Below are 23,270 nucleotides of genomic sequence, written 5' to 3'. Positions count from 1 at the left end.
GGACTGAACAGAAGCAGAACAATTGTAGAATTGGAAAATTGAAATAAAAACAAAAATACACAGCAGGTCAGGCAGCGTCTCTGGAAGCTATCACATGAGAAATTACACTGTAAAGTTATCTATAGTTCAACTATCAATGTGTGGTTATTCAAAATTATTTCTTATATTTATTGTCCCATTACTGTCATACTGCAGAAGGACATTCAGCACCTTCAGTCCTTGACAATTCTTAGAGCACTGATAAAGTTGGAATCATTCTTTTCACTAAGAAACTGATAATTGAGTTGACTCCTCTTTTGCAGAATACCAATAATAATCAAGTCTAGTTCTACATTCAAAATTTGCAAGACAAACTGTCTTTGTGATATTTCTAATTTATCTAAGATCCTGCCATTAAGGAATCTCTGGGTCAAATAACCAAAGATTAAGTGATTTTCTAATAACAGATTTTAATTTTAGAAAGCTTTAGTAGGGTTCAGTTTGAATCAAAGTTAGGAAAACTATATCTCTGAGCCAGTTTTTGATAGAGTGACATGTAAATACATTAATCTATCTTTGTTTTCCTTTGTTGATCAACCTAATTTACATTCTAAATATTTCAAATATTTATGGAGATATTAAATTACTTATGGAGACAACACTTGATAAATTTTTAATGCATTCAAATAACATCCCGTGGAGTCTTTTCTACTTTTCTTGCTTACAGGAGTTTTAAATTCCATTAAAAAATCATGCAAAATCAACACATTTTCTGGTCCATGTTGCTTATTCTATCTGGCAAAGAGGTTTACTGTGTTTATATTACACAGGAAATAAGAAAAAAAAACACAACAAACTAAAGTGCAGGAAAACAAGAAAGAGTTGAATGTGTTTAATAATTCTATTATCTCAGAATTCTCCAAGGGTTTTCTACCCAGTACCTATGAAAAAGAGTCACAGTAGTTACAGTATAAAGGAAACTGTGCAGCCCATATAAATGAAACAGTTTGAATGTCTTCAGGAGTAGTATTTCAATGAAGACTAGATATTTACCAATATATATCTATTACACAACACAAAAAGCTTTTTTTTTCATTCCTTCACATCAGTGATTTGGAGCATCAGTCCACTGTTAAAATTGATATGAATTGAACCCATTTTATACCTAAATATTAAGCACTGGTCATTGAAATTAATCAGGTGATACAAAAGTAAAATGCTGTCTGAATCTGAATGAAACAAGTATTAAATATTGTTAAAAAGACAGCCCCCTGGTGGAACAGTGCCATGCAGCAATGTATCAATATGTCTTGGATTAATAGGATATGCATTATTGCAGTGAGTCCATGCCTCACGTGAATAAATGATTCTCAGAGATTAGATGCTTCCCATTGTGATACAAGAGTAATTGAAGGAATTGCCCTCTTTTTGACACACATCCATGCAGAAATATCGAATGTTTCCAGTATTTTCTGCTTTTATTTTAGAGTTCTAGCATCTACAACATTTTCCTTTTAGATAGCATTATATTGCTGCTTTGGCCAGAGACACGAACTTAGATTTCCTCCAGGACTATGCAGCAGACTGTAGCTGTTAATTATACGTATAATTGTTCTGGATGATGATACAGAAGGTCACTTAGACAAACTTGCCATTGGGAAAAGTTAGGCACCTTTCTAAGTGGAAGCACTAAACTACAAAGTGGTATTGATAGTTTGAACAAAATGTAATATCATTACTCTTATCAACATTCTTCCAACTTTTTCCTACTTTTGTTTTGAATTTCAAATGTGCAGTTTCAGGCTCTTTCCTCTACAACATTTTGCAATACACAGTTCGAGCATTGTTTCTTCCCCCGCTTTCCAGTGATTATTCATGCCTTTTGATATCTTCCAACTCTGATTAACAAGCTTTTACCACCACCTCTCAGCAAACACTAACATAATGTGTACTCAGGTTGGAGGAACAAAACCTTATATTCCGTCTGGGTAGCCTCCAACCTGATGGCATGAACATCGACTTCTCTAACTTCCGCTAATGCCCCACCTCCCCCTCGTACCCCATCTGTTACTTATTTTTATACACACATTCTTTCTCTCACTCTCCTTTTTCTCCCTCTGTCCCTCTCACTATACCCCTTGCCCATCCTCTGGGTTCCCCCCCCCTTGTCTTTCTTCCCGGACCTCCTGTCCCATGATCCTCTCGTATCCCTTTTACCTATCACCTGTCCAGCTCTTGGCTCTATCCCTTCCCCTCCTGTCTTCCCCTATCATTTTGGATCTCCCCCTCCCCCTCCAACTTTCAAATCCCTTACTCACTCTTCCTTCAGTTAGTCCTGACGAAGGGTCTCGGCCTGAAACGTCGACTGCACCTCTTCCTAGAGATGCTGCCTGGCCTGCTGCGTTCACCAGCAACTTTTATGTGTGTTGCTTGAATTTCCAGCATCTGCAGAATTCCTGTTGTATAGTGTGTATTGTTTAGTTTCCTGGAATCCATTCTATCACAGACATTCCCCCCAACTCAGAGACACAAGAAATCGCAGATGGTGGAATCCAGAGCGACACACAAGATGCTGGAGGATCTCAGCCAGTCAGGCAGCACCAATAGAGGGAAATAGACAGTTGGTAATATAAGTCTTGACCTGAAAGTTCAACAGTTCATTTCCCTCCATAGATACTGCCCGACCCCTCAGCATCTTTTCTCTAAAACACCCCCTCCTTCACAGTAAGTTGAAACATCTTTGAGTTTTTAGTATTTTATCTTTTTAATGAAAGGTCAATGATCTGAAATATTAACACTATTTCTCTCTCCACAGATGCTGCTTGACCAGCCCTTTTCATCCCATTCTGTTTGTTATTAGTTTTACAACAGAGTAAATTTTGATGAGTTAGTAGGAATGGAAGTCCAGGTATATAGATTATCATTGAATAGGAACAAAGACTGGCCTGTATGTTTAGAGGTCGGAGTATAAGTAAACAGAAGTTATGTCATAACTCTACAAACAACACCTGGAGAACCGCAAACATATCAAACACTGTATTGCAATGAAAATATATTATTTTTGATGAGAGAACAGTATAGATTTACTCAAATATTACCTAAGCTTTACATACTAACAAGGAGAGATCACACAAACTAGGATTATATTCCTCGGAATTTAAAAGGTTAAAAAGTGACTTGGGGCCATAGCAACCAGGGAATCATACAGTATATCATGGAATCATTTGTTTCTCTCCACATTTCCACCAATTCTCCCAGTTTCTACCATGCACCTGCACATTGTGATTAGTAACCAAGCCAATATTTGGGATGTAGTGAAAAATGAAGCAGATTCATCTAGAAGAAAAGCATGTGGTCACAGAGAGAACATACAAACTCCACACAAACTGCACCAAAGGTCAGGATTGAGCACAGCCTGCTGGATCAATCAGGTGACAGTTCTCCCAGCAGTGCCAGCCTGGTTGGTGTCCTCAGGGTACAGAGGGAAACTGAGAGCCAGGGCAGAAGCTATTTCTATTGTGTGGAAAGTTAAAGCTAGAATACAAAGTCTAAAAATTAGAATCAGTTCTTTCAGGTATAAAGATAAGAAACACTTTCTTTCTCTGCAAATCTCTCTGTATTTAGGATTTACAAATTTTTAACCTGCGAAGGCCTGATTTGTTATGCATATTAAGGGAAGGGAGATGAAAAATTAAGTCACTGGTTAGCCAAAAAGTCAATGACTAACAGAGCAGGAATGAGAGATTAAATGATTGACTCTTGCTCAGTCCTGATGGGAGGTGTCGGCCTGAAACGTTGACTGTTTATTTCTCCCCATAGATACTGCTTGGCCTGCTGAGTTCCTCCAGCACTGTGTGGTGTTGCTTTGGATTTCCAGCACCTGCAGGATCTCTCATGTTTACTCTTGCTCCTCTGTTCAAGAGCCCAAAGCCTTTCTTATCCAGGCACTTGATACCTGCAATAATAATCTTCCTCGTTCTACAAAGCCAATATCCCAGCAGTAGTGGATTCCTGCCAGAAACTTGTCAAGACAATTCGAATGGAGTGGTTGAAAGGGCTAACAAAACTGGTAGTGGGATAAATGGAGGCGGGAAGGAAGGAACACTTTCACAACAATAATTGCTTCCATTACATTTTGATGTTGTAGAATGACCAATTTCTTCAAGCCTGGGAACACCTAATGATGTCTGATGTCAGATAATGAGCATACTAAGGCTTTCAGTTCCTTCTCGTGCATATGATCTCCTTATAAATCAGGTAGGCAATTAGACAGTAAATTTTTTAACGGCCGGAAAATCATATCATCAAGCCACAGAATCTTTGGCATATTCCACGGGTAGAGGCCAAAGAGAATGAAACATCACAGTACCTTAATCTTGTTTAGTTCCCCATCTCTTAACTGTTTTCAAAATATCCTCTCTCATGATGTAAAGGCATGGAGCAATGTCCAATTCCTGCTGTCCATTTTAGGCATTAATTTTGTTTTGGAGCTCCTTAATGTGTTTCCTGTGGGGTTTGCAAGTCTTCATTTTTGTCAAAGCTGTGAGCATAGCAGTTGTTCGACATGCATGCAGAATGCCTTACACAGTGAAACGAAGCCTGGATGATCATTCGTTCAGTGTTGGGAGTGTTGGCATCAGAGTACGCCAGAATTTCTATGGCAATCTGCCTACTTTGTGCATAAGATTTTTCAAAAGTAGTATTGGTTACTAAATGGATGAATATCAATTTAGTTAGACCAGGTTGTATAATCTTCACTTGGAAAAGCAATAGGCAATACCAGATCGTACTGAGCTGCTTCCCCAATGCCAAGTATGCATCCAAGTTGCCTCAAGTTTCTAATTTTGACTCTGAATGTGTTAAAGCAACGCAAATTAATTTGCTGCAGTGCAATAACATTTGACAGCAGTTCAGAGGAGGAAAGATTTGAACTTGATCAAATGGATATCTTAAAAATGAAAAGAGAGGTAGAATGTACAGAGAGGGAGTTGCAATGCCCAGGAAGTGAAGGCATAGTGTCTGATGATAAGGCTGCTTAATTCAAAGTGGAGAATTAATCAAGTTTTTAACAGAGCAAACCATTCTAGCCTCTCTCATATTATCAGAGTTTAAGTATCTTTTTTTTAATGTGCAAAGTTGTAACTATCACCACCTCTATCAGAATTCAATTAACTTACTGACAAATATTAATATACTAAGGAAATTAAAGTCAAGCTGACCTTCTAGTGATGAAAACCAAGATGGCATGAGTAAAAGATGCATGGATGGAAGCTACTTTAACTGGGTACAGCGCAATACAATTAATCAAGCCACATTATTTGTTTGCTGCAAAAGATAGGGACATTTGTATGGAAATGGTTTGTCAATTTGATACTTATGCAACATCTGCCAAAATAATACTATTCTGCTAAATAATTCAACAGGACTATTTTAACATTTTTCAACAAGATAGCAAGACTGGACAACAGTAAATTAAAATGTAACACCTGATAAACAATAGCTTTATGAGGATTGCTGCCAGTTTACCAGGGCATTTTCGCTGTGAACTTTAGAATATGCTGAAGTCTATTTTGGACCAAAACATTTAGGACTCTGTATTTATATGTAATAGTTATTTTTTACTGATCCTTGGCAGCCACTTAGATGTTCTGTATCAAGTTCTTCCAGACTCATTACATATAAAATTATGGCTGAAAAGCCTAGTTTGGTTTAATGACTTTTTAAAAAAATACATTTAACTCCCAATTAACTCCACATATTAATTCTCATCCAAGTAGAATTTGTCCACATTCTCATTAAATGACTTCTAAGGTTTACGCTTATCTGAAGGTTTACATTTAAATTACAAGGATATGAATCCAGTGGGCATTAACATTTTTAGAAAATAATAGTTTTACAGTTATTGTTCAATAAGAGAATCATGCCACAACTGCTGTTCGTAACTATTTGCTGCATTTGTGATTGTAGAGGGAAGCAAAACTGTTTAGAGATGATTGGAAGATACTGCTATTTCCAAATTTACCCGGCAAATGCCAATGCAATTTAGGCTTTGTTACTTCAGACACACTTTGATTAATTAGCAATTATGTCTGGATGCTCATTATACAGAACGCCTCTCACAGTTTGTTTAACAGTAGCAGTGCGTTAATTATCTGAATGCCAGTTGCTGCCCCTCTGCCGTTTACACCCCCCCCACCACCTAAAACCTCTCCTCCGCTTGTGACTTAAACTGCTGTAATAACAAATCCCTCAGGATATCAGGGGAGTCGCTGCATTGAATAATCACAAGCTATCCAGCTGAATGCTCGCAGTACAGCCCGATTGTTCATGACATCACATATCAAACACTGGGAACAAATCGCACTCCAAGCTTTCTCCATCTGTCAGTCTGTCTGTCTCTGCAGATTTCTACTGGTTAAAGCAGCAAGCCTCTTGTTACTCAGAAGCCTGTGTGTGCAGAGGAAAAAGCAGCTATGAACCTTCCCTGTGTGTGCTACTTTTTACTCTTCTCTCCGGCTCTGGTTGCCAGCACAAGGTGGGTGAAATGGAAGGAAAATCGTGTACTGTTATTACTGGTGAGCATTAAGAAGAAACTACTTTGAATATCAAGCTGCACTGATTCTCTGTGAATCCGAGAGCAGAGCTCAGAGACAGATGCTGGTTTAATTCATGCTGTAACTTAACATTTAAATATATAGATGATTAGTTATAGTTAGCTTAAGCTAGAGGGACTTCAATATGTTAATGCTTACGAGCTCTATTATTAATCACAAACTTGTTTCAACTGCTCTTATGATCCCGTGGAGGTTCCCTGTACAGTCTGTTATTTGAGTGCATGATAATGATATATCTGTGCCTGTGTGTGCACTTTCTGGTCTAAACGAAGCAGTTTGTGATTACATACTAGGTGGCTTATCGCATCGATTACGTTATACATGCTTAAAATCGCTTAGGTCAAATAAATTGGCAGGTGCAAGTGGCTTCAAGTTCCTCAACTTGAGATGTTCAGCTTTAATGCTTTTGTCAAACTGTCATGTCTGAACCCATAGTTCCGTTTCACGCATCAGTCATTGTTGAAATTAATTAGCAATTACCAGTAAATAAGTGGTGGGTGCAGGCCAATGAATCGACACAGTCAATTAGTTGATTTTATCATGATTGGACAGCCTTTGATGAATTGGTTCTGCTAGCTTGGCTACTGAGTGTGCAGATGAAGCAGCTGCGTGGTGTGTGCATGCAGATGGCCAGCTTCGCGGTCCCTTCGTCAGACTTTTACTCAGTGCAAGTAATATCCCCTCTATGTATGGCGATTCATTAAAGTTACATTGTCGTCAAGCGTCAGGCCTAAACAAATCAATATTAATGCGTCATCTGTCATAAACTCCAGCTCAGGAAGGTTACTCTTGCTCCCCTTGTTTTCATGCAAAAAATAATTGCTTTCATTTAGAAGTAGCACCACATTACTCCTGAGATACTGAATGAATTATGAATGAAACCAAAAAAGAGAAAGAGCCTTCTTTCTATTGTGTTCAGAAGGTAAAAAAAATTAGTTTCGTATTCTGTGGGTAAAAATACTTCATTGTCATTGCAGTATTTTAAATATAGTTACAATTCCTGAAGGTGACAATATTTTCCAGAACAGTATTTTTCCAAAATTCCCTGAATGTAATGGAGAATAAGGTTTGGATATCTACTGATACATCCTGAGAGATGATCCTCCTGCCTTTGCTTTTCATCTTCACTACCTACCCAACATTTTTGCTCCTTCACATCTTCTTCTGCGCTTTCCCCGAAGTTACCTACCAACAACAACATTTTGTATTTGATCGTCTTCCTTCTATATCTGCAACAATAGATTTGAAGAACAGCAGTCTTGCCATTTACTTTTTTTCTGGTGCTGTTATTACAGATGTCAATATTAGCCCAGGGTACTAGAACAGAGGAAGTGATAAACTATTACAGTTGCTCATGGCCAAATTCATCTGTTCTGAACTTCTGAGGTTTGGATGAATGATTGACAGCAATAATGACCGTGACAAATCAATCCTGTTCTCAAATCCACCAACCAAACACAGACAAATTATTTCAGCCCTGCCTTCACCAACTTACATTTGAATCTAAAGGCATTTTAAGGGATAGGTGACAATTTTGTCTTCAAAGAGTTAAAATGCCATTTGGTGAGTCAAATTTGCTTCCTCTTCCTCAAACTCTTCACATACGCATTCCATGTATAATTTCACAAGCATTTAAATTAAGTTTTGATAGTTTGAGCCAGTTTCATTACATACTTCACCCAAAAAGTAACTGCTTTGTATGTACTTTTGATAATTAGATAGATTCGGCTCTGCTTGGACAAAATAATGGTCAAAAAATTAATTAGTCAAAACATAAAAAGTACGCCCACAAATCTGACCCCAATCTGAAAGGATTTTATTTGATCATCAGTGCAGACTTATGCAAATCAATCAGGTCAATTTAATCAACCATGTTAGTTTTATACATGTCACAATTAGTCGCGATGTAAATATTTAATGTTCCTTTTTCTGTATCTGTCCTTTAGTAATCATTACAGAAAAAAGATGAATTAGCATTTTCTGTGATCATGAATAAGAACAGAGAAAGGATGGAAAAAGTATTTTCTACTCACAAAATTATGATTTGTGTGAATATCCTTATTTCATGAAAAGTGAATTTTAAAAGTCAACATAATCCTTTGACAAATTATGATATTATATTAAGAACACTGAAACAAAAAGAGTCCATTCAGCACCTTGAAACTGTTCTATTATTCAGTTAATATCCTGATGTACAACTGCAGACTACTTTGGCCTCACATTAAAACAAAAATGAGCTGCTAGGAGAGCCCAGCAGGTCAGGCAGCATTTGTAGAGGGAAATGAACAATCGATATTTCAGGTTGAGATCCTTCATATGGACTGAAAGAGCAGAGAGGAGATAGCTAGTAGAAAGAGATTAGGGGGAGGAATGAGACAAGAGCTGGCAAGCAATAGGGGCATCCACTAAGAAGGCTGGTTTGATAGACAGAATTAAGTGATGGTTCCAAGTGGCAAGGACTTCAACTCACTTCTTGGGGTCAATCTGTCCATTTGAAACTATTCTATTCTACCTCATAAATCGTCTAAGGGAGTATATTAGCATATGGCCAAATTTATGGTCCACTGGCGGACAGAGAAAGCAGGATCTCCCAGTGGCCACACATTTTAATTCCACATCCCATTCCCATTCTGACATGTCTATCCATGGCCTCCTCTGCTGTAAAGATGAAGCCACACTCGGGTTGGAGGAACAACACCTTATATTCCGTCTGGGTAGCCTCCAACCTGATGGCATGAACATTGACTTCTCTAACTTCCGCTAATTCCCCACCTCCCCTGGTACCCCATCCGTTATTTATATACACACGTTCTTTCTCTCACTCTCCTTTTTCTCCCTCTGTCCCTCTGACTATACCCCTTGCCCATCTTCTGGGTTTTCCTCTCCCTCCCCTTTTTTCTCCCTGGGCCTCCTGTCCCATGATCCTCATATCCCTTTTGCCAATCAACTGTCCAGCTCTTGGCTACATCCTTCCCCCTCCTGTCTTCTCCTATCATTTTGGATCTCCCCCTCCCCCTCCCACTTTCAAATCTCTTACTAGCTCTTCCTTCAGTTAGTTCTGACAAAGGGTCTCGGCCCGAAACATCGACTGTACCTCTTCCTAGAGATGCTGCCTGGCCTGCTGTGTCCACCAGCAACTTTAATCATACAAACCTTGATTTTTGTAGAAAAGCTGGACACAGTCATGGTAAACATGAAACCACCAGATCGTCATAAAAATCCATCTGGTTCGTTAATGTTCTTCAGGGAAGGAAGCTGGCTATTTCTACCCAGTCTGGCTTCGGAATCACTAACCCATCATATCCATTTGAGAGAAAGGAAGTACCAGCATTTCTAGATTATCTGAATTCTTAAAACTATTAAACAAATTAAGATAAGCCATGCATATTTTCACTAACAATTATAATCTACAATGTAGACATTAATTAGAAACACAGCTTATTTTCCTCTTTTTTCAGTAAGGAACATAGAATCAGTACTCTCTGAACTGATAAACCAGTAAATAGGATAAATGTAATAATAATCAGCAGAAAACCATGAAGTCATTATTGCACTATCATTCCTAACAATGACAAAGACAATTCCTTGGCTGATTGTGAAGCACAATGTTTAGTGATGTTCACAGCTACATGAAACACTGTCATAGAAAATCAGAATCCTTCATCAGAGATCCCCACCACCCAGGCCATGCTCTTTTCTCGCTGCTGCCATCAGGTAGAAGCTAAGAGCCTCAAGACTTGCGCCACCAATCATCTCACTTTAAGGACTCTTCATCTTATTATTTCATGTTCTCGTTATTTATTGCTACTTATATTTTCATTTGCACAGTTTGTTGTCTTCTTCACTCTGTTTGATCTTTCATTGATCCTGTTAAAGTTATCACTCTATAGATTTGCTGAGTATGCCTGCAGGAAAATGAATCTCAGGGTTGTATGGGGTGACATACATGTACTCTGATAATAACATTTACTTTGACTTTGTCTTTAAAACGGGTTGAGTTTCAAATATTGGGGAAAAGTTTCCCAAGTGGGTTGTATCTCTTAATTTGTAAAATGAGAACTAAGGCAAAGACTTGAAAATGGAAAGCACAACCCGAGACAAATTGATTTGCTATAAAAATCCTCTGGTGTTTCGATGAAGTTTGTTGCTTTGCCAAAGTTGTGAATAGTGATTAATAATGCAGCCATAATAACTCACAGTAGGGTGGCACCTTCTGACATGGGGTACCACAAATGAACCTCAGAATGTTGTTCATAAATCATATTTCTTATATTTCTGCGGAGTAAAAAAAATCAACTCTCATCTCACCATGACCAATTACCCGAGCAATGCACACACGTCCCATGTGACAAGAAGCTTTTCAAGAAAGTGGATGTAGTCGGTAAATATTTGTACAAGATTAATAGATAGATAGTAAAGGAAAAGACACAGCATATGACACTACCAGAGTAATACTTCAATGGCACAATAAATGAATCAACAATGTTCAACTAAGCAAAGATGGTACTATCTTATCCTAATCTACTGTTCATATATTGTTGCAATTTATTTGTGCCTTTGACATTAATACTGAGCTAATGTTTATGTCCTGCTATTGAAAAGGTCTAGCTTCATCAAGACACACCACTTAAAATACTATTTAATAAATACATTTACTTGCTCATGATTATATTGCTCAGTACTTGCGGATGGGGAGAATTAACTGGACAATCAGTTGTTCTTATCATTAAAAAATCTTATTGGCAGCCAAGGGATATTAAGCAACTGTGTGCTTGCATTTCATTTGTGCCGACATGGATTCTTGCATTATGACACTCCAAAACAATGTAAGTAGGTAACATAACAATAATGACCCAGTCGCATTCTCTTTTAAGATCTACTACGCTAACCCGAGGTAGATGAACTCCAGCAATCAACAGACGATCGGTCATTGTTATCATCAGCAAGTTTGCATCTTACCAATTTCAGCTTTTGCTCTATGTAAAGTTGCAAATGTATTGATTTCTTTCACTATTCGTGCGACTGCTATGTAATAATAATCCTTTATGACAAGAGCTGAACTGAACTAAATCCTCACCATTCTTATGCTGGAGATTTACTACTAAACTGATGCCTATAGGGATTAGCTGAAGTGATAAAAAATGTTCATAAAAGAGTTATCAGGTTTGCACCTCATTAGGAAGTCCATATCTTGAATGCAGTGGGAAGGCTTAGCGATAGCATTGTTGACAACTTTTGACACAAATGTAATTTCATATTCAGTTTCATAAGAGAGGTTGCTACTGCGAGAGAAAGATTACCCGGTGCCCTTGAAGTCCCCAAGAGTGACACAATTTACAAATATGAAGTCTGTAAAACTGAAAAACTGAATGCTAGGCATATGGCCATTGATTTGGCTGTCATTTCTAAGAGACACAACTCTCCACTTGTTACAGAATTGCCAATGTTTCAGGATGGTCCTGATGCAAGGTTTTGACCCGAAGTATCAACAATTCCTCTCTTCACACAAATGCTGCTCAACACATTGAGTTCCTCCAGCAAATTATTTGTTGCTTCCAATTTTAGCATCTGCAGTCTTTCATATACACAGATGCACGAAATCCAGAATAACACATACAAAATGCTGGAGGAACTTAGTAGGTCAGACAGCATCCATGGAAAGGAATAAATAACCAATGCAATGAAGGGTCGTTGCCCGAATCATCAACTGTTTATTCCTCTTCATAGATGCTGCCTGACCTGCTGAGTTCCTACAGCATTTTTCATCTTCAGTCTTTTGTGTCTCAGTGGTTTGAATTGAATTCCTTGAACAGGAACTAATTAACAATGTATATAAATATCGAAGTAATGTAAATTCCGACTAACTAATAAACAACAGCACAATTATAAAAGAATCACAACTTTTGATACTTGTTACTGTTTTACAAAAGACCCATGTAGACTTGAGCTGCATACTAACAGTGATAAGAGAAAAAAAATGAGCTCCTGGATATATAATGTTCAACGATTATCTCTGTTAATGAATTTCATTATTAAGTCAAGAAGCTATAAGATTATCTTTGATCATGTTGAGGACAAAATTGGCAGCTCTGAAGTGATAGAAATTCCCAAGCATCTTTCCTTATCTAGAGCAAATCTAAGATTAATTTTTACTCTGAAGTCAAAAAACGGTTTGCAATAAAAGGTGTAAATTGCATATGATTAACTTTGATATATGTGGTGAACTAGTCAAATTTACTACTGTACCATAAAGAATAGCCGCTCTCTTCATTGCCACACACACACAATACAGGGTATGCTCTGAACTATACACATGCATAAAGAGGGTATGACCCAGTGTAACAACAGCAACAGTCCTGGACTTATTTCATAATTTACTGGCATAATTTACATATTACTATTTAACTATTTATGGTTCTATTACTATTTATTATTTATGGTGCAACTGTAACAAAAACCAATTTCCCCTGGGATCAATAAAGTATGACTATGACTATAACATTTCAGTGCTTCCTGTAATAATTAAAAGGACCAGTCACATGAGCTCAATTTTGGTACGTCTCTCAGACAAGGAGAACATATTATTTTTTGTGATAGATCATGGCAATTTTTAGATATTATCTCAACTGAAGTTGCTCATTTTCTGCTTCGACTGTCGAAATACATATATTTGTTCACTGGTGACAATATTTTGAGTGCTTTGAAGTATGACACATTTTGCATGACACTTTTCTTGAACTATATGCTGCTATAATCATAGATTATTTTACTGCAAGAACTATGTATGGCTGTAATTTCTTGCTTGCCCATGTAACATTTCATCAGAACTGTATCCCCAAGCAGTAATGGTACAGATCTGAATTTTATGCATTTCTCTACATTTTGCTTCCATTATATTCTCCTTGGCTGTGTTACTTTCACAGAAATGTAGATCATCTATCTCAATGGGTATCTCTGATGGATATGAATGCATAGGTTGTGCATAAACAAGTGTCGTACACGTCATTGAATGCAGCATTAGAGTATGATTCCATTAAATCCTATTAACTTTCTCCTTCCGTGATTTCCCTACGGCATGAGAAGCACAGGTGATTTTCTTTAGTGTTCGCATAAATCTCTCCACCTCCTTGTTGGCTTGTGACCAACAATATGTGTTTCCTGAAGTGCAAAATCAAAGTAGCTTGCAAAGTTCCCTAACATATCCCATAACCCATCCCCTTTACTAGCAGTACCTCAAAGCAACACCAATTTAAACAAGTTTTACAATGATACTGTTGCAGAAGAAACAACTTTTTTTTTCATTGAAGAAATCAATCATAAATATAAGTACAAAATATAGTTTTGCAACATCAACACTAACCCACGGTCCTTTGGATATCTGTGACACTTGTAATAGTTCTTTATATATGATATAATGGTTGCCTGACCTGCTAAACGTTTGTTGGTTTTGTATTGAAACAAATGATTTATTCTTGGCAAACAAATCTTCTCCCTTGATAATTAAATATTTCATGATTCCTTGATGGCCTTCACGAGTAATAGCTATAACATATGTCATTCTGTCAGCAATTTCTATGTGACACGAGATCTGGGTTAATTGCAGCTATAAGTTTATCAAACACTTTATACCAAACCTGCAGAGAATGTGCAGTATCACTAGAGGGTGCATTTTTCTACGAGCCTTTTTCAGTTTTCTGACAGAATTGAATTTACGCAAAGGGGTAGAACAACATTCTTTCTTTTTTACAGCTTTGGCACTGCCATGATGGCCACAAAACTGATAAATTTATCTGAACCCTTTTTGTAGCAAAGAAGGTCAGATGTAAGAAGGCAAATATGATGTCTGTCATGTGAAGAGATGACCCTGTGCCATGTGCATTTTCATAGAGTATAGATCATAGAAGGTAGGACGTTATAGTACAAGCCCTTCGGCTCACAATTTTGTGCCAACCTTTTAACTTGCTTGATTATCAATCTAACTTTTCCCTCCTATATAACCCTCCATTTTTCTATAATCCATGTGCTTATCTAAGAGTTTCTTCAGTGCCTCTGAAGTATGTGCCTCCACCACCATCCCTGGCAGGTTGTTCTGTGCATCGACCACTCTCTGTGCAAAGAACTGCCCTCCGACACCCCTCTCCCCCCTACTTTCCTTCAATCACTTGAAAATTATGCCCACTTGTATTAGCCATATTAGCCATTTCTGCCCTGGGAAAAAGTCTTTGGCTTTCCACTCTATCTGCTCCTCTTTTCATTTTGTATGCTTCTTTGGAGTTACTGCTCACCCTCCTTTGCTCCAAAGTGAGTGTGTTAACGTTTTTTTGGATTTGAATGCAGTTCATGATGTAAACTTAACAGGAACTGTCAAAGTAAAGAAGTATCCTGCCATCTCCTCACTGAGTTAGAATAGGGTGACAGTAAAGATTATTGAAGTATGTTCATACATTACATTGATAGATGTGTGTATACCAATAACTACATTGATTCACAAGTTGAAAATGTTTGCTTAACCCATGGCTGAGTGCTCTGAAGAGTGCACTGAATTACAAATGTGTACACAGGGTCTTCAGTATTATTGTTGACTTCTGCGTTAGCTTCGACATTTCCGATGAGTCTGATGACTTCTGACACTGGGGTTGCTGAGCAGCAAACTCTTGCAACTTAGTTCCATATTCCACACGACTTGCACTGTTTCCCATTAACAAAACATTCTGCTTTATGTGGATAATTTTCACCAAAACAGTGGCAGTTTTTAAATTCTGCTGAAGCTAATGATGCTGGTGTATATTCTCTGTTAAGTAATTTTCCCAACTCAAGTGGCTGGGATAATTTTGATATCCTTTGAATTTGCTTTCATATTATTCTTCAACAATCTGCATTTTCAGATTGTAGAACTTGTTCTCTTCTTATTACTGCCATCAGCGAGGAGGTATAAGAGCCTGAAGACACTTTCTCATCTTTTTATGTGTATGTGTATGTATGTATATATGTATAATATTATGTGTGTGTATGTTTGTGTATATATACATATACGAGTGATACCTGCGTGTGTGTATATTTTTGCACAGATGGGGCTTATCAGCCATGGTTAGCAGCTTATCTAGGAGAAGGAAAACTCTGATCTCAAACCCAACTGCTTTGTGGATGTGGCCTATGGGGAAGGCTTCAGGAGTAAACCCTGAGGAAAAATCCAAAACTGAGTCCCTCAGGCAGTCTTACGTTGAGCTGGACGTTGACTGGCGACTCCCACATTGCCGTTGGTGCCAAACCGCAGCAGTTCCTGACATTCCTTTTGATTCATCAGCTGTGTGGAGAGGGGCAGCCGGTTGCGTGGGCAACAGCTTGCTCTTCATGTTGTACTGCTCTGGCTTGTATATCACGTGGACAGCTGGCACACAGCATTCATGGTTGACCCCATCCAAAGGAGGCCAAAAAGGAAGATATATATATTCGTGAGTGTACTTTATAGTATTTTATGTATTGCACTGTGCTGCCTTCAAAAAAACAACAAATTACACGACATATGTTGGTGATATTATACCTGATTCAGTTGTTGTCCTTGATGAGAACATTCTCAACCAGCAATATGTTGCCTCAGATGCTTACAATATTGATCAATGATTTCTCCACCTCATGATTTGTGTGAAGGAACAGATTTGTCACAAGGATATTTCAGCTGCCACTGGATGTCACAGATCCAGCTACATTTTGTCAGATGCAGACAATTTACAACATATGGGGAGGACATCTCGAAGCCGATGGAAGAACATTCCAAAGTCAAATCTTGTGACAGCACTGAGAACAGATTATATTTATTTGGCTCCTGCTTGCACAATAAAATGGCCAAAGGTGGAGACACAAGTGACTGCAGCTGCTAGAATCTGCAGCAAAAACTAAGCTGCTTGTGGAATTTGGATGGGCGAGCTTTATGTATGGAAGTAAAGCGATGGTTCATATTTTTTAGGTTTGTTATGTACGTGTGGAGCAAGAGAGTCACATTAGCCAATGTACACGCTAGGTAACTTACTGTAGGGGAGTGAAGAATAGAGGCCCTCCAAGACGAAAAAACATGGACACTTGAAAGCCCGTGCCAACCAATTCACCGTGCAATGAATCGGCTGCATGTGCACTTTCCACATTCCTGGAATCAATCCGGTATGGTTCAAGGCTGACACCCTGCGTCAGGACGGAGATTGTACAGGGAAGACCCTCAAGGAACAGTGGCAAGAGGGAGTGTTAAGTCAGCGGCTGGTAGTGATAGCTGGAATCAGATGGGTTTGTGTGAGAGTTGCTAGAACCATGGAGGGGGAGGGAGAGTGTTGAGATAGAGGCTGGAAGGTGGTAGGTGGAAACGTAAAAAGAAGAAATAGATCAGCAAATGGAACCAGTGAGGGAAAGAAGAAAAGGATAGGGACAAAGGTGATAAAGTAGAAAAGATAAGGGAGGGAAGACAGGCAGGTGGAACCAGAAAGGAGAGAGGATAGGAAAGAATAACAAGTGAGCCTCACCTTGGTAATTGAGAAGTCTGAGAGCAGACTATGTGAATGGGAAGAACAGTTGAATTGACATGCCACTGGAAGCCTGGGATAACCATCACTCTACAGGTGCTCTGACCAAGTGCAGAACAAGAAGTTGGAGGAGAGGCACATGAATCTTTTCTTCACCTTGAAGAATTGTTTAGGTGCCTGAATAGTGTTGCAGTGTTGCACCTGCTTTGGTTGTAGGGGAATGTACCAGAGGACGGGGAGGGATGGATGGGAAGAGACAAGTGGACCAGAGAGTCATGAAGAGAGAGGTCCCTGTGGAAAGCAGAAAGGGAGGAGGGAGAGGGGAAGATGTGGCTCATGGTGGCAGCTGTCAAAAATGGGGAAGGATGATGCGCTGGAGGAGGAGGCCAGTAGGGTAAAAGATGTTCTGCCAGAAAGGGGTGGGGACATGGTGAGACCAGATGTGTGAGAGATGGAGGAAATGTATGTGAGAGCTCTGTCAACTACAACAGGAGGGAAGCCATGTTCCATAAAGGAGGAGAGCGTTTTAGAAGTCCTGGAGTGGAAAGCTTCATCTTGAGAGCAGTGATGGTGTAAATGGAGAAACTGATAAAAGGGATGGCAACCTAGTGAGAGTTCAGGTGGGAGGAGGTGTAGTCAAGGTAGGTGTGGGAGTCCATAGGTTTATAGTTTACAGCAATGAATAATTTATCTCCTGAGATCCAATAAAAGGAAGAAGTCCAAATGGGTCAATTTATTATCAGAGGAGGTGTACGGAATACAACCTGAAATTCTTACTCTTCACAGACATCCACAAAAACCTGAAAAACCCTAAAAGAATGAATGACAGATAAACTTTGGAACCCTAAAGACCCCTCCCCCCTCCCCCCAAGCAGCAACAAAGCATCAACCTCCTCCTTCTCTACCCATTTCAGCAAAAAACATGTGCACCCACCACCCACCAAGCAAAGCAAAGCCCCCGACAGAGATCATGATCTGCAGTCAACAAAAAAAAACTATTGCTTACTCAATAGTTCAACAGGCCCACAGGCTCTTTCTCTCTCTCTCTGTCTCTCTCTTTCACTAACAAGGGGCAGGGTGATGTCACCCATTTCACGGCGAAAGGTGAGACCAGCAAACTTAGAAGTGTTAGAAATATTCCAGATAAAATTGTTGGCAGTGTGAAAGTTTGCCAAAATGGAGGGTGCAGCGAGGTCATATATTCTAGAATATTAGATACTGTGACATATTTGAAATTTTGATCAATGTTTGCAAAGTTATAAATGGAGAAAGGATGTTCTGCAAGAAGCCAAAGTAAGGAGGTTGTGGGAGTGGGACGAGTACAAGCTAGCAGGTGATAGGTGAAGCCAGGTGAGGGGGAAGATGAGAGGTGAGGGAGGAGGGATGAAATGAGAAGCTGGGAGGTGATAGGTGGAAAAGGCAAAGGGCTTAAGAAGAAGGGATCTGATAGGAGAGGAGAGGAAGGAGGAGCGGCACCAGAAATAGATGTTAAACCTGTGAGGAGAAGAAAAGGGGTAAGGGGACAGCCAGAATGTGGAATGGAAAAACAGGAGAGGTGATGGTGGGTTGAAATTACTGGAAGTTGGAGAATTTAATGTTCAAGTTGAAGGCTACCCAGACAGAATATAAGGTGTTGCTCCTCCAATCTGAGAATGCCTCATCATGGCAATAGAGGAGACCAGGGACCTACATGTTGAAATGTGAAAGGAAAATTAAATTAAAATTGGTGGTCATTCATCGGTTGTGGCAGATGGAGTACAGATGCTGCAACTGGATGCAACTTTACCTCTTATTGTATGGGAGTTCCTGCTCCACCATCCTGGGAATCAATCTGTACTCTCTGTCATAAAGGTATCTTTCTGGAGGTTGGTAGATCACACCTTGGCACAATATGCCAAATGCAGTCTCAGCTGTTATTATGGAAATGCATCTTCATTCATTACCTTCAGTTGGCTTGGTGCAAATGAAGATAATAACATAATTATTTATGAATACTTCAGGACAAGGGAACAAAGGCATCAGAAGTTAAAATTGGAACTGTTAAGTTTAGAACAAACAAATGCATAGTAGAGGCAGCAGGTGAACTAAGGTTGAGCCAGAGTCAGGCAGTGTTTTGGAGGTGGAAGTAGGTGGTGATGGAATGGGTATTTGACCAGAACTCTTCTTGGACTTGAATGTAAAAGCAAGTTTGCAAACAGTCTGGTTCAGTTTCAGCCAATTGCCAGGGGAAGAGATGCAGCCAACAGCTGGCAAACTATTGGCAGGAACTAAAGAAGAATTTAATCAAAAGAATCAGACTTCTGAATGTGATCAGGTTTCTAGTGTTTGGACTGTGCAGTTTGCTGAAGTTGACTCCTGCATATTTATGCAATTTTCATTCAACATCCAAGGCCTGCAAATGCTTCGATCACTCACATAGATCCATGCATTGTTAGGACAGTAGAGGATTGCTTCAGTATTTTAAATGTGGGCCTGACTTTACTGCCTGGAACTAGGCCGATCTGGGTGTAAGACTTTGAATCACTTAAACCAGTCCTCACCCATACTCTTTCCCTTCTCCAACCTGTATCCCCATCTTTCACCAATATCACTGATGTTAGCTGAGCCTATCAGTCAAATCAAATCTGATTCTGCATCCAAATGTGCCCCAACCCAGTGCATTATGAGTTGGACATTGGACAGGGTGTTGGGGTCAGAGGTGAGTGACACCTCGGTTCAGCTCACTGCTCCACAGAAGTCTGCTCATCTCTGAGCTGGACTGAGGCGGTGGCCTGCAACTAGTGGACTTCTGGGTTGGCTGCAGTGATGCCTGGATTTGCGAACTTCAGTTCTGAATGCTGTTTGCTTGCTTTTATTGTTTGCAAGATTTGTTTATTTTTTCTCTCTTTCTGCGCACTGAGTACTTGACGGTCTTTTGTTTTTAATGGGTTCTACTGGGTTTCTTTGTTCTGTGGCTGCTTGTAAGGAGATGAAGAGGTATACATACTTTGCTAATAAATGTACTTTGAACTTTTAAGCAAAAAGAAAAGACTATTACTTCATCCCTCTCCCATAAGACCATAAGACATATGAGCAGAATTAGGCCATTTAGCCCATCAAGTCTGCTCTGCCATTCCATCATGGCTGATTCCTCTTAAACCCATTCTGATGCCTTCTAGCCTTAACCTTTGACAACCTTACTAACCAAGAATCTATCAACCTCTGGTTTAAATATACCTAATGTTTTGACCTAAGAAGTCATCTGTGGCAATGAATTCCACAGATTCAACACCATTTGGATAAAGAAATTCCTCCTTATCCCTGTTCTAAAGGGAAGTCCTTATATTCTGAGACAGTGCTCTCTGATCCTGGACTCTCCCACTGTTGGAACCATCTTCTGCCTGTCCTCCCTAGACTGGTATGAAAATCAAAAATCACAGATGCTAGATGTGAGACAAGTTTTCCTCTGCACCTCAATACATGTGAAAATAAACAAATTTATCAAAACAGAACTACTAAAATGCAAACAGAAGCTTCTGTTATTTCAAATTTCCAGCATCTGTAGTAGTTGGCTTTTGAAGGATTTTCAAGTACTTGGAAAAGGAAAGAGAAAATAGAAGCATATAAAGTTTTTGAAATGGGGGAGGGAAAATTATACAACTTAAAGAGAGGTAGTAGAACCTTATTTCAGAATGTAGAGCAGGGTTAAGCAATGTGGATTATTAGATGCACACGGCAGAGGTGATGAGTAGTTAACAGTATTCAAAGCCTGCAGATGAAGAGAAATCCCCAGTTTCCATGAATACATAATCAGGTATAGAACTAGCTGGAGGTGAGGATGCATTCTTGGGAACTGAAGGAAATAGATTTTTCCATGTTCTGTCTTGTGCATAACTTGCTTTCCAGACAACAGAGAGATGATAGTGAAACCTAGGATACATTGGCTACATTCAGGAGAATTCATTTACAGGAAGGAATACAAAACAAGTTTTAAATCTACTTTTCTGCATATACACTCAGTGGCCACTTTAGGTGCTTCCCTGCTCATTAATGCAAACATCTAATCAGCCAATCATATGACAGCAACACAATGCCTAAAAGTATGCAGACACGGTCAAGGCTTTCAGTTGTTGTTCAAACCAAACATCAGAATGGGGAAGAGATGTGATCTAAGTGACTTTGACTGTGGAACAATTGTTGGTGCCAGATGGGGTGATTTGAGTATCTCAGAAACTGCAGATCTCCTGCGATTTTCAAACACAGCTGTCTCTAGGGTTTACAGAGAGTGGAGCAAAATACAAAACAAACATTCAGTGGGTGCTAGTTCTGCGGGCAAGAATGTATTGTTAATGAGAAAAGTCAGAGGAGAACGGCCGAATGATTCTAGCTGATAGGAAGGCGGCAGTATTTCAAATAACCACCCATTACAACACTGGTGTATAGAAGAGCATTGCTGAATGAACACCATGTCATACCCTGAAGTGGATGAGCTGCAGCAGCAGAAGTCCACAAACGTACACTTAGCGGCCACTTTATTAGCTACAGAAGGTACCTAATAAAGTGGCCACTGAGCATTTGCCTCTTCCTGATTGTTTCAAGTGGGTATGAGCCTGAAGCTTTACCAATATGGAAATAGTGGATACTTTCAGCCACTCTGGATTCTGAGACAATCTTGAATATTTTGACTAATGTATTCAAAGTCGCCTTGCTGGTGGGAAAAGAACATTTTACTACTTGTCATATAGCAATTCCCCAAACTGTCTCAGAAATCATTCTTGTCACCTTTCATTGGGCTCCTTCTGCCATAAGCATAGGGCGGGATACCTGTCCTCTACTTCAGACTATATAATTGGAGCAATACTTCTTCACTCTAATAGCAGTAGCAGTATGATCTCTCTAGTCAAGTATGATATTCTCCTAAGGGGTTGTGTATTGGTGGGTCCTCAAGTGACTGTGGAGGCCAATCCAGGATCAATCTTATATGCATCTTTGAAAGTCAGCAAGTGCAATGGTGATAAGTGAATTAAATTTGGTGCAGATTAGGATAAGGACATTGTTGTTTATGAAAGCATCAAGATAAGGGAGAGAAGCCACCAAGGGTTAAAATTGGAATCTCCAGGTCTAGAACAAATAAACCAGTGGATGAGCTTATGCTGGGTTGAAACCAGTGGGAAATAGGTATTGATGGAATGGATATTCAAAGCAAGTTTGCAGACAGTATACTTCAGTTTCAGACAGACACTAAGGAAAGGCATGTAGCTAAAGGCTTGGATACTGTGTTTTGGCAGGAACTAAAGGAGGATTTAATCAAAAAACAGAATGTGATCAGATTTCTAGTGTCTGAACTGATAAAATTTCTGAAGTGATATGATACATATTTATAGAGTCATAGAGCACGACGGCACAGGAATTGGCCCATTCTGGTTCATTCCAAGCTGTTATTCTGCCTAGTCCATTGAACATTAGCTGGATCATCACACTCTGTACCCGCCCTGCCATCCATCTACTTATCCAAACTTTTCTTAAACGTTGCAAATCAAATTTGCACCCACCACTTGCGCTGGCAGCTCTCTCACCACTCTCTGAGTGAAGACGTTCACCCTCAGATTCCTCTTCAAATATTTCAGATTCACACTTAACCTATGATCCCTAGTTCTTATCCCACCCGACCTTAGTGAAAACCTTTGTTCCTCCAGCATTTCGAGTGTGTTGTGCAGTGAACAAAGCCTTCTTGCATTTACCCCTCATCATTTTGTGTGCCTATATCAAATCTCCAATCATTCTCCTATGCTCCAGAGAAAACTACTGAACATTTCCCTATAACTCAAGTCCTCAACTCCTGGCACTATCATTGTAAATGTTCTCCATACTCTTTCAATCTTATTGATATCTTCCATGTAGTTAGGTGGCCAGAACTGCACACAGTACTCCAAGTTCTGCCTCACCAAAGTCTTATACAACTTCAACATAACATCCCAACTCCTCTGCTCGGTACTCTGATTATGCAACATTCATTTTCCATCCAAGACCTGTGAAGTGCTTGGGTCACTTACACAGGACCATGCCTTGATTCTTTCTCTGCTGCTGTCAGCAGAACTGACCTAACTGCCTGGGGATCTTCTGGGTGAAGTGTCGTCTCACTTTCTTCCTCCCACTCTCTCCCTGTGCTAACCTGTCAGGTGGCTTCCTC

At 39.4% G+C, this 23,270-nt stretch overlaps 1 protein-coding gene across 5 annotated transcripts in view; it reads left to right on the top strand.

Annotated features, from left to right (window-relative positions):
- The window catches only part of LOC140205260 (leucine zipper protein 2-like), a 562,336-nt gene that overhangs the window by 141,426 nt on the left and 397,640 nt on the right, over window positions 1-23,270 (top strand). For 4 of the 5 annotated variants that reach the window (XM_072272728.1, XM_072272726.1, XM_072272725.1 and 1 more), the window contains exon 1: window positions 6,283-6,514. The exons of the other annotated variant lie outside the window; for it this stretch is intronic. In XM_072272728.1, coding sequence (XP_072128829.1) covers window positions 6,453-6,514 — 62 coding nt within the window. In that variant the 5' untranslated portion in view covers window positions 6,283-6,452. Of the gene's footprint in view, window positions 1-6,282; window positions 6,515-23,270 lie in introns of those variants that run through there. 5 annotated transcript variants of the gene reach the window in all.

Source organism: Mobula birostris, chromosome 11, assembly GCF_030028105.1.
Source record: "Mobula birostris isolate sMobBir1 chromosome 11, sMobBir1.hap1, whole genome shotgun sequence".
NCBI classification, from domain to species: Eukaryota; Metazoa; Chordata; class Chondrichthyes; order Myliobatiformes; family Myliobatidae; genus Mobula; species Mobula birostris.
This window is presented reverse-complemented; position numbering and strand designations above follow the sequence as displayed.